Here is a 12990-nt window from a genome sequence, read left to right as displayed (position 1 = left end):
TGTTGCTAAAAGTCAGTACCAACTCTATGCAACTAACAACAACAAAAACAAGTGTGAATAGCTTATTACTTATCTGCTTAATTGATAATTAATAAAATTAATAAAATAACACAGGTTGCATTTATTGAATGCTTACTACATGCTAAGCATTATACTAAGTGTTTTCTCTATGGAGGCAGCAGAAACCTATGACCGAGCTTTCATTGTTCCCATTCTACAAATGAGGAAACTGAGACCTGAAGAGGCAAAACGGTACCAGAACCAGGAATGAAATCCAGATAATCTAACTTCAGAGTCTGAACTCTTAATCAATGGACCATAGTTTAAAAGAAAGAATATGCTTTTAAAAAATGCCTGCAACTGGCCTTCAGTAGTTTGAATATCGTCTTTTAGATTAATTCCTGAGACTTAAGGCTACTTACTAATTGTGGTTCAAAATTATGACACAATTATTTCTACTAACAATTTCTATCCTGATTTTTTTTAAGTTTTACCTTACATTCCAGAGCCCATTGAATCATAGAACTTTACTTTTTCATAATCCAGTCCATAAAGAGACCAAAAAAAATATTTTAGTGCAGGAAAAGTTCATATAGTATTAAGGAGCCCTGGTGGCACAGTGGTTTAGGAGAAAGTTGTGGTGGTCTGCTCCCTTAAAGGATTTAAAGTGATTTGCCTCATGCTCACTCCCCAGCCCCTCAGCTGCTTTTTATGTGTGAGTTTCTGGATCCCCCTTATTATCCTTCTTTTCTAAGGATTATAGCCAGAACCCTACTTTTCAATCTGTAAATATGAAGTATATTTTTAAGAGTTCAATCTTCTTTAAAAAAAAAAAAAAAAAACCACCTTGTATTCAGATGAATACGGTATTAGAATTAGAATTCATTTTTTATTTCCTCATTCTAAGTTTGCCGGACTTGAAATTCTAGGAGGGCTGGGAACAGGCAGCATTCATTAGATGAATGTTTGAAAATACATTATGGAGGAGGAGTACATCTGAAATGAAATAAAACTGAAACAGAATGATAGTCTTGACTCAACAGTTCCCATCGCCCCCTTCTCCGATCCTTTTTTTGGGGCCTCGACCAATGGCCCTGGAAGAACAGTGAGCCACCACAGGGATACATGGAAAGACCATTTTTAAGATTGATTTATAACAATTGATTTCAGATTTCAAAAAGCAGACCTCAACTATTAGAGGAAGTATTCTGTGACACATTAATGTATAAGACATAAATATTTTCAAGAGTTCAGCAGATGGCAAAATAAAGTCATGCAAATGATAGAACCTTGGAAATGCAACATTATTCATATGTTATCCTTTAATACTTGGCTGAACACACACATATTTCATTTATCCAGGAAGAAGTCGTACCAAATATTATACCAAACAAAATCTAATTTATAATGCAAATTTACAGAGTCCCATGTATATATTTATGCCACGTTTTCCCACCAAGAAACTCCAACAAGACCATGCATATTTTTGTGCTACAATTATTTCCAAAGAACTGTTTTTATAACTAAAGAAGTAATTACCCATCTGCTTGAAAAAAAACTTTCCTCTCTTTGGTTTCTCCTCTTTGAAGTGACTGTTGCCTAAAACACCAGGTATTTGAAACAAAGTTTTAATCTTTCACCTTCCAGATAATGTCTTGTTCAATCACCTTGAGATGGGTGAATTCATTGATGAACATGTAATAGGTTTGCAGAAAGGACTGACTGATGACTGGTTACTGACTGATTGATTTGTAGAAAGGATAATAAAACTGAAGTATCCACAGCCAGGGAGTATCCAAGGCTTCCCACACTCCAATGAAACATGTTCTGGGTTGTTTTCCTAGGAATGGTGAAGAACTTGCATGGATTTATCAGCAAAGGGTAGTGGTAATTCTGTTGTAGAATGCTCTCCTTCCAAGCAAGGGACTCAGGTTCAAATTCCCTGCCAATGCACATCATATGTATTCTCTAACTGTTTTTGAGTGGAGGCTTGCATGCTGCTATCATGCTGAATAGGTTTCAGCAGAGCTTCCAGACTAAGACAGACTAGTAAGAAAGGTCTGGCCATTGACTTTAGAAAATCACCCAACAAAGGCCCTATGGATCACAACAGTCTGATCCTATTGTACGTGGGGTTGCCATGAGTCGGGAGCCAACTTGAAAGCAACTTACAACAACAGCAACAGGGGATATTGAGGAATGTGACAGTTTTCTCCTCAATTACATTCTTCCATGGAATTTTGCTCAAGTCAGCTGGCTCATCTTAAAAACAAGAAATTTAGAGAAAGCCAGTCCTGGTGTAGCACTGTAGGATAAACACTGGACTTCAAATCATAAGGTTGGTGGTTCAAACCCACCAGCCACTCCTTGGAAACCCTATACAGGGTTGCTATGAGTCAGAACTGATTAACAGATCTTTACAAGTACGGATAACAAGCAAATGAAATGTGGAGAACTCCCAGCTTCCATATGAAGAAAGGGCTATTGTAGGAAGGGTTTGCTCTTGGAGGGATGGATTCATTTCCTGCCTGTGCCCTTTATTAGCTGTGCAAGACCAGACAAGCTACTTAACTTCTCTGGGCCTCTTATTTCTTTACCTATAAAAACAATAACAATATCTACATCATAATATTGACATGAAATTAAACGAATATGTGCCATTGGCCAGAGGTAGGGCTCAGTGAGCAAATTCAGTGGACCAGCATAAAAGTTAAGTCAAACTATACAAAGCATGTCATCATAATTTGAATCATCAGAGTCCTTATATAGTAATTCTTTATTTCAAGAAGGTCCAGATTCTGACAGCAGGTATCTTCATAATAGAGATGTCAGACTGTCTTGAATGGAACTGGTTTAGTTAAACCAGGATCAAATGAAGAAAAGGACCAATCAAGATCATTATCTTTACTATTTATTCTGGAATGTGGTGCTTAAATATTTACTGAGATGAATGTACGGTTATTCTAACACACTCCCACAAGGACCTACATACTCAACTGACCTCCTATCTCCCCATCATCCCATTGCCATATATTTTTTAAGTGACATTTAAGGCAGTTGGCTGTCAAAGCTCCCTTTTCTACCAGGTGATTTCGTACTTCACCCTTGCCCCAGACACTGACATTTGTGTGTAGTCTCCAATGTAAAGCTTATTCTCTCATATTTCATGAGGCTGGAGAAAGGAAAAAGTTGTGCAGCGTGGGCGAGGGAGAGGAACCACAAATCCTGCTCATTTGGGGTTTTGTCTTCCAGAGTTCTCCCTCCACTACTCTGGCCCCACTAACCCCCCTGAACCAAAGCCATTCTCCTTGACACTGGGTGTAACTGATTGTCCATATCTGACCTATGACTGCCCTGATGATTGTGGAGCCTTGTGGCTGGTGCTGCTTCATGTTTCTCCGGCCTGTCGTGGAGAAAAGGGAGTGGTCGGTGATGGGAGGAGGGAGGATGAGGATATTGGAGTTCCAGGGCCAGATGTGGGCAAGAAGCAAGGATAGGACTCCCAGATTCCTTCATAGGAAGGACCTACTTGGAGAATTGGCTAATGGAGATACCGTACTTTCTTCCCTGCTAAACCAAAGGTGGCTATCATTTTATTCTCTTTGCAAAGGAAAGGGCTGATTGTAGAGACTGTTAAGACCTCTCATTAAATTGATTCTCCTTCTCTTCTTATTGCTAAAAAATACCTTGATGGTCATCTTCAGCTATTTCAGAATTTGAAAGCATTGCTAGAATGCTTCTATTGTATTGGTTTTCATTCTAAAAAAAAAATTTTTTTTTTAAACTATAAACTTTGTTTCCTAGAGCTGATTCCCTGTTGGGTGGGTTCTGGGCTCATTTCTCCCCATTCCCCCTTGCCGTGGGAGCAGAGCAGAGAGAGAAAATGCCTCTCACCCTTTGTTTGCCCCTTGGTTTCTAGAGCTCTCTCTGGACCACTTAGGCTGTCTCTGAATAGCAATAGATTGGGCTTAGTGAGCAGGAGCATCAGAGATGAGCTGGCATGAGGACAGAACTACACAACAAAATAGAAGGCAGGAGGGAAAGGACGTCTCAGAGGGAGAAAATACTGCTGGCTGGTCCACCCCAGCAGAGAGACGGCCTGTTGGACTTAAACATCACTCCCCGGTCTGCAGTGGAAGGATTACTTCAGTGGTGATGAGTTCGGGCAATGACGGAAGGGGAAATCATTTTGAGAACAGGAAAGCCAAAATACTGTGAGTTGTGACCTGGGAGGGATAAGAGACTTCTGCTAAGAGTGAATTAGCCCCTTTTGAGCATAATTGAAGTGTTGAAGTGGCACTATCTAATAAATGGAAATGTGGGAAACAGGAGCAGCATTTAATACAGGGTTTCAAGAAGGTTGTTGTTAAGTGCCGGCGAGTCGGTTCTGACTCATAGCGATCCTGTAACGGGTTTCCAAGGAGCTGCTCTGGTTGAGTTTGAATCACTGACCTTGCAGTCTAGTGCTTACCCTACAACGCTATACCAGGACTCCATGTCAGTAAAGTAGGCAACGGTTTAAAAAATAATAACAAGGCAAAGATTAAATAAAAAATAAAAAAAGACGTAATTCATACACTGAATCCAGAGATAGCCTTCTCATTTGTGAAAACTGCACTTTATCTTCTCAATGGCAGAAAGCAAGAGAAACCGGGTTCTGGATCTCACTCCATTCTAATCCTTATTCTAGATCTTAAGGCGGTCAAGTTGTTTTATAACTTGCCTTCAAGTTTGTTAAAAACGGGAATATATCAAACACTTGATAAGTGCTTATTTTAAATTTTTTGAATGATAAAAAATGATTCAAAGTTATAAACTGGAGGTCACAATATCAGTTCCCAAATAAGTGAATAACCTTTGCAAGATTTTTGGGCAAGCCATGATCTGACAATAAAGGATACTATTTTTCTCAAAACTTTATATATGTTTGAGGAATATGGTAGCTCTGTTTGATAAGCACTGGATTGCAAACTACAAGGTTAGCAGTTCAAGCCCACCAGTGGCTCTGTGGGAAAAAAATGAGGCTTTCTGCTCCCACAGAGATTTATAACCTCAGAAACCCTATTCAGGGTCACTATGAATTGGAACAGACTGTACTGCACTCAACAAGAAGAAGATATGTTTGTGTGAACAGATCATTACTTAAACAATAAACCACCATTAGAATCTGCTAGAGACCACTGAATTATAGTATAGCCTTTTAATACATTTATAGAAACACAATTTCAAATAGTAAGAGTAAAAAAAAAAAAAGTCCAGTAAACTAAGAGTAGATTATGTATAATTGGATTTTAGTGTTTTAGGCTGAAAAGTGAGTAGATGGTTAATGAAGGAGAAGACTCCATGGTGGTGGCTGGTGGCTGTGTGCCGTGGAGTCGGAACCGACTCATAGTGAACCCTGTACAGGGTTTCCAAGGCTGTAAATCTTTACGGGAGCAGAAAGCCTCATCTTTCTTCTGCAGAACAGATGGTAGTTTCAATCTGCTGATCTTAAGGTTCACAGCTCGATTTGTAACCACTACACTACCAGAGCTCCTTGGATTTTAGTGTTTTAGGAAGAAAAGTGAGTAGATAGTTAATGAAGGAGAAGAGTCCATAGCAGGATAGATAATTCAACCATTGGGGATGAGGGCTGTCCACTTGTCTTCCAGCCCAGAAAGCATTTGCTAGAGTAATTCGTCATCATCATTAAGTGTGGTTAAGTTGGTTTCAATTCACAGTGACCCTGTATAAGGTTTCCAAGGAGTGGCTAGTGGATTTGAACCACCACCTTGCACTTAGCAGTCCAGTGTTTATTTTATAGTGCTACAGAAAACGCATAAAGCCCATGTCGTCTTCCTTACCTAGGATGACACCTGTGTGAGGTAGGCTTTGAATATGTCCTGGAAATGAGGGAAAGAGGAGGGATGTTTAACAGAGGATGATGTCTACCAGGTCTGGGGCCAGGTCGAGGAAGACAGGGTATGAGAATGAGAAGAAAGGCACCAAAGTAAAAATTTTAATATGATGACATGAGATGAAATAAAACAACAGAAGCTAATTGAGGACTTTGGCCATATAACTCAAAGTCTACTTTACATGCAAACTAAAGATAGATCAGAAGGTGATTGGTATAATGGCTTAAATTATATAAAAAATATTTTTTGAAAAGTATATATATAAACCCTTCTGAAAGAATCAAAGGGCAGTGGTTTTGTGTGAATCACCTCAGTGCTTGAACTTGAAGTAAGCTTAGGATATTCTGCCAGTAGTTTTAAAAGTGTATCTTTCTATAAATACAGACATACATTACTCACACTTACAGTTTCTCCTCTACTGGTAAGCCAGGAAAGAACTTGATTGCACTTTCCAACCAGTAGAGAACAGATTTGATCTGATGACATGAAATCCACTTTTGAGTAGAAAAGAGGTGAGCACATGTTTGCTGACACCGCTGAGGCCGAGTCATCCTATGGCATTTCCCCTTCACACTGTTCAATGTCCTAATTCAATCCGGAGCGAGTTCTCATAATGTGTCTGAGTCCCATTGCTGGGTGGGATGAGGGTAGGGAAGTGTAGAAGGAAATGTCGTTCCCATTGTCCTCCATTGGAGATTTCCCTAAACTGACTTTCTGAAAATCTCCTTCTGTTTGCCTTCCCCAGGAATGGCGGCCCTAGATAGTAAGGCATCAGGGAAGATGGGAATGCGAGCTGTAGTCTATTACATGACTACAACCATCATTGCCGTGGTGATTGGCATAATCATTGTCATCATCATCCACCCTGGGAAGGGCACAAAGGAAAACATGCACAGAGAAGGCAAAATTGTCCAAGTGACAGCGGCAGATGCCTTTCTGGACTTGATCAGGTATGTCCTTGCAAACCAGACCCTCTGGGTGTATTTTGATCACTGAACCAGCCTGGCTGGACATGACCACCACCTCTTCATTTCTTTCTGACAGAGACTAAAGTAAGGGTTGATTTTCTGATCTCCTCTGACAGAGACTAAGGTAGCCAGGAAAGGGTGCAGATTGTGAGAGCCCCCTGCTTGTTAAGATTCAGAATGTGGTCTCTACGTTCTCAATTCTGCAGCTCACTTTGGAAGGTTAAGAATTCCTAACCTACTTTTCTCGAGGCTAATTTTTATTCATGGATGACCTACTTATTGGACTTGTCTCCTTCGGAACTTGTGATCTGTGTTATTGTCCATTATATACAACAGTTTACATCCAGAAGAAACCTGAGCGGTCATCTGGTCTTGAACTGGTCCCAAAGTTTTCTTCTGGCACGTTTTATGAAGAATCAAAAACCAAACCAAGTCCACTGCCGTAGATTTCATTCTGATAGCAATAAAAGAGTAAAGGATGGCTTCATTCACATTGCTGTACATACACTGATCGCAAATGAAACTCTCTGGTTACTTGAAATAGATGCAGTAATATGGTCAATCTTACACAGAACTGTGAAATAAGCCAATGTTTGATCCTGGCATCACCTACCCTTGTATCAGTCAGACTCTCGGCGAGAAACAGATTGCATCCTCAAATGGATAACTGAAGAGTGTTTGCAAAGGTGGAAGCAGACTTAGGGCACTTACAAGCCATGGTGAGTCAGCACCACAGGACTAACAGCAATATCAAGTGTTTTGTTCCCACCTCTACCACTGAAGGGGCAAAGGAAGTGAGCTGTTTGCAGAATTTAGAAAGAACTGTAGCCATACGCGAGTGCCTCAGGTTGGGAGCTGAAGCTTTAATTTGAAGAAAAAGGAGCTGCTACCAAAGCACATTCTGAAACAGACATCAACTTCTCTCTCCCCTTACTCTGTGACTTGTGCTCTGGACCAACCCCAAATGGGTCAAAAAGCTAGAAAATCCACATGTTACAGTTCGTAGGGCCCAGTCTCCCAGGGCTCAGAGAAGGGTGGAGAGCAGGTCTAGAGTGACAAATCAAAGCTATCTGGAAGAAAATGACACCAACCATTTTCCCACAGCACCCTCGGCTTCTGATCTGGGTTCACCAGTCCATTACAATAGCCACAGAGACCTCAGACTTCATACTCACAGTTTTAGGACTTATTACGGAAGTTAACAACTATAATTTAGGGTAAGAGGTGTTCAGAACACAGGTTTTTCCCAGTCAGGACAACCTCTCTCCATGCCCATAGGCAGATCTCTCCCTGGCCGTTGACCCCTTGGCCTGGCCTCTGCCCTGCTCCTTCAGTGTTGCAAAGCTCTTTTAGGCTGCTGATAATTGCCCACAGGACACAACATTCTACCATAAGCCTCAGCCTGGTGGCTCTCAATTCTAGCTCCTTGGGTCAGCAAACCTAGATACCCCGATTAAGTGTCTTGGAGGCACTCAATCTGCAAGCAAGTCTCCTGCCCAAAGTCACTCAGCTTTACTTGCTCCATGATCTGGGAAGCCCACGACTCTGTCTCATGCTCTGTTTCTTAATTCTGCTGCTGCTCCTCTGCCATTCCTCTGATGTCATAACTTTCTGTCCCTTGATCTAGGAGGCTCAGTGGACAAGAATCTCTGGGTCCAAAGGACATGCTCTGTTCCTGGCTCTTCTTGTTTGATGGTAGTGAGCTCCTCCTGCTTCTGAGATGGTCTCTTTTATACCCATGTTAGAGTTTCAAGGTTTTACAATTACAATTAATTCTGCTAGCATTCATAACTGAATCATGTTATCCTATCAGCATCTTCTCCCACCTCCTCTTACCTGGACCCACCAGGAAAAAAGTCGTTTGGTGGGAGTTACAAAGATTAAGGCTAGAAGAGCCATATTAAATATAAATAATTCACTATACCACACTATCCTGGTGTGGCACTGTAGGATCTTCACCGGACTGCGAACCACAGGGTCAGCAGTTCAAACCCACCAGCTGCTCCTAGGAAACCTCTCAGGGTTGTGAGTCAGAATGGACTCAATGGCACTTAACAACCACCACCACCACCACACTATCTTATCAAGCCTTCTAGATTTCCCCCTACTTAAGGTTTCCCCACCCAATAGCACCTCCTAGCATGACCTTTCCCCTCCTTCTTTAAAATTTACCTGCAAAGCAAGTAGTAATCTTAGATACTATAACCTACTCTACAGGGTTGCCCATTAATCATCTGAAGAGAACTCCTGTTAGACACTTGATTTCATGTGGCATCCCAAGGGATGGGTCTGTGGCAGGTAAGCTCAAGAGGGATTTAGAGATCAAAAGAGCTTTTCAGCAGCTTCTCTCAATTTCTGTTATAGTCTTTGCATCAGCTGTATGTAAGCATACCCCAGCTCCAAAGGGACTCTTCTTAAAAGCTCCTATTAGAGAGTTAGTCACAACGATCTGAAGGTAACAAGCCATCCTATAACATTATGTCATTACAGACTGTCACACAATAACTTTGGTTGTATTTAGCTCCTACAGTTAATTAAAACTTTTTATCATTTTTTTCCATAAACTTTATACTCTCAAGTAATTTGAATTAATTTTCCTGAGTCCCAGGCTGATTGATTCATCAGAACATGTGTGTTTCTGCCCCTCCTTGCCCCAGTGATAAGTATACATTCCTTACCAAACCATTTGACTAAAACATTTATCCTGGAATCCCCTGAACTCTCATTTCTATTTATAAAAACAAGCCCATAGAACATAGATGAGAAGGAAAAGGAGACAGGACAGCCTAAGTAGTAGGAAGAAAGGGACAAGCATTTATAACCTTAAAATATGTCTTTGCTAATACACAACTTCGAAAATCCTGGACTCTTCAACTGCGCTAGGTCATTTCCTTCTCTTGAAATCTTCAATCATGGCACCTTAATAGTTGAATCCAGTCTCCTCTTTAACACATAAGTCAATGGAGACCTGAAGGCATCCGTAACAAGGCCAAGGTCACACAGCTGACTCACCAACCAGCAGGTGCCCTCAACTAACTAAAACAATGCCTTCAATGAACAGTCTCTGAGAAAGCAGCAAATCCTGCAACATGAACCCCCAATTCAAACACTGCTCACCTTCACCCATAGGTCATCTGTGAGCCTCAGAAGTTCTCACAACAGAAAACTAAATACTAAAATCACTAATACGAAATAATATCTCAGTTATAACCAGAATGCTTGTGACAAAAGACATTTCCAGTCTCACTTTGATATTTCCCTGAGAGCAAAGTTTGGATGATGAACCAAGACTCACATGATCTGACGAAAGGACATTTGGGACTTTTCTGAAAAACATGGGTCACATATGTCCCCGTTCAGGTCATGAAATCCACAAAAATCTTTCCCTTCCATTGGTTCAGTAAGACACACTGAAATGGTATGTAAGGAGCCGACTTATTATTTGGGAATTTTTTCAAGTGACTATTGCTTTCTTTGCAGGAACATGTTCCCTCCAAATCTGGTGGAAGCCTGCTTTAAACAGGTAAATACTCAACAGCTACTAATTCACCTTTGAAATTCCTCTTTGGCAACTTTAGACCCCAAAGAGAAGGGGTCTCTTTTTTTTTTTTTTTTTTTTTCCTCTGAAGTAAAGAACATTTCTTGCCTACCAGATGGAAATCACTAGGGTTGCCTAGTTTAGGGAACAAACAGTGGTTCTTATTTTGTCCAAAAACAAAACCCCAAGTTCATTATCACTGAGTAGGTTAGGACTCATAGTGACCCTATAAGAAGAGTAAGACTGCCTCATAGGGCATACAGGGTTGTAATCTCTGCAGACGCAAACTGCCACAGCTTTCTCCCAAGAAGTGGCTGGTGGGTTAGAACCACCCACCTTTTGGTTAGCAGCTGAGTGTTTAACCACTAAACCACCAAGACTACCTTGTACTGTTGTTTAGTGCTGTTGATCCGGTTCTGACTCATAGCAACCCTGTATAAGGTTTCCAAGGAAAGGCTAGTGAGTTTGAACCACCAGCCTCACAGTTCAAATCAACCTTGAGGTGGAGTGTTTACCTACACTATGGCTCCACACCTCGTACTAAGGACTTGTGTGTCATGCATACAAATAGCTGTTTGAGTCTGTTATTGTTAGGAACAGTAATCAGAATGTCCACTTTCCCCCTCTCTGTCTACTCCTGACCTGTTATCAACCGCCCCTCCCCACAGCCCAGTTCCCCAATGCCCACTGAACAAGCCAACTCCAAAGTAAAATACATTTTACAATTTATTTTAAAGAAGCTTAGGAAGATGTTTCAGGTGGCTTGGTTTGATTTATAAATCAATGGGTACTTGCTTTATGACATGTCGTAGTCACTGTGCTATATTAGAGCTGTTTTAATGACGTTATTCTAGGATGTTTTCTTTCCAGATGACAGTTGGTGCCAGGGACCACAACAGTAAAGGAACTTTGCTGTTTTCTGAGGTTTTGTTTGATACTTTTTCCTTTCTTTTTTTTAATGGAGTGTGCTGGATGTCTTTATAATTTTGTTCAGATAACTGCAGAACCTGGAAAAGCTGGTGTTGCCATTGGTGCTTAACACTGGGATTGGACTTTATATATATAATTTGAGTTTTGGAAACTTTAGCTGTGCTGTCAACTTTGGAAAAAGTATCCTAGTTGTACCACATTGAGTTGGCACTGTACAGAAATTAACAGCCATATTGGTCTGGAAACATTAAACTTAATTTTTTTGTCCATTTGTACAGGGGTAATGCACTGTATTAACTATGTAAGGTATTATCTGCATGGGTTTGATTATAGAAACTAATAAAGTATTCTCCAAATAATGAAAAAAAAATCTACAAAGGGCTCAAGCATAGCAATGATTGTGAGGTTGGCCCAAGACTGGGCAGTGTTTCATTCTATTGTGCATAGGGTAGCTATGAGTTGGTACTGACTCAATGGCACCTAACAACAATAACAAAGGTTCTAAGTATTCTAAAACCAGTAATCAGTTCCTCTCATGTCCACTTCAGTTCATGGTGGAGTCGAATAGAGCTGTGTTCCATAGGGTCGTCTCCTGAAGCACCTCTGTGTTGACTAGAATCTCCAACTTTCTAGTTAGTAGCCAAGCTTGTTAACTGTTCTCTCCATCCAGGGGCTCCTCTATTCTAAATGGTGGTGGTTGTGGTGTGCCATGGACTAGGTTCCAACTCATAGTATTCCTGCATACGGTTTCCCAGGCTGTAAATCTTTACGGAAACAGAAAGCCTCATCTTTCTCCCATGGAACGGCTGGTAGTTTCAAACTGCTGACCTTGAGGTTAGAAGCCCGACTCATAACCAGTTTGTTACCAGAGCTCCTTAAAAATCCGACAGCACCTGATATTCCTAGGCAGTCTCCCTTCCAAGTACTACTCTGGCTCCACCCTGCTTAGCTTCCAAGATCAAACAAGATTGGGTGCTTTCAGGGTGGTATGGCCATAGACCTATATTCTAAAATGGGGAGCCATATCATAAAAGCATAGTATCAGCATTGATTGAATGCCTTTAAGTGTCCAACACTGCTATTACTTGATACATATAAATACGATGAGCTGGTAAATAAAACTGTGGTGAGTGTAACCATCTTCACTACGTTGATGTAGCATCTCAACTGAGAGCCCAGGTGGAGTAGGTAACAGGCCCAAGATCTCACGGGTAGTCTCAGAATCCAAATCCATTGTGTTGACTCCAATTCCTGTCCCTTCTCTGTGCTTCCATTCTGCTTCCTAGAAAGCTAATTTCAGGGTGGCCAAAGGTCCAGTTCCTACTTAACCCTGTTGCCAAGCAATTCTTGGCTCTCTTTTGTGTATACAAATACATTTTCCTTTTTAAAGATAAGATTAGTAACATTTTTCCAATGCTACTTTAAAAAAAAAAAAAAGCCTTTTTGCCCCAAAGTATTAAAAGGGGAAAAATTAACCATCTTGGGTGAAATAAAAAGTGGCCCTGGTGGCACAGTTAGAGCGCTGGGCTGCTAACTGAAAAGTTGGTGGGTTGAACCCATTAGCCACTCCATGGGAGGAAAATGAGACAGTCTGCTTCCACAAAGTATTACAGCTTCAGGAATCCTAGGGAGCAGCAGTTCTACTCTATTCTATACG

At 40.9% G+C, this 12990-nt stretch overlaps 1 protein-coding gene across 2 annotated transcripts in view; it reads left to right on the top strand.

Annotated features, from left to right (window-relative positions):
- Window positions 1-12990, top strand: part of SLC1A3 (solute carrier family 1 (glial high affinity glutamate transporter), member 3) — a 138073-nt gene that overhangs the window by 105154 nt on the left and 19929 nt on the right. For both annotated transcript variants that reach the window (XM_006876544.1, XM_006876545.1), the window contains exons 3-4: window positions 6643-6847; window positions 10346-10388. In XM_006876544.1, the coding sequence (XP_006876606.1) occupies window positions 6643-6847; window positions 10346-10388 (248 nt within the window). The remainder of the gene's footprint in view (window positions 1-6642; window positions 6848-10345; window positions 10389-12990) is intronic.

Source organism: Chrysochloris asiatica, unplaced genomic scaffold (assembly GCF_000296735.1).
Source record: "Chrysochloris asiatica unplaced genomic scaffold, ChrAsi1.0 scaffold00390, whole genome shotgun sequence".
Taxonomy (NCBI): Eukaryota; Metazoa; Chordata; class Mammalia; order Afrosoricida; family Chrysochloridae; genus Chrysochloris; species Chrysochloris asiatica.
This window is presented reverse-complemented; position numbering and strand designations above follow the sequence as displayed.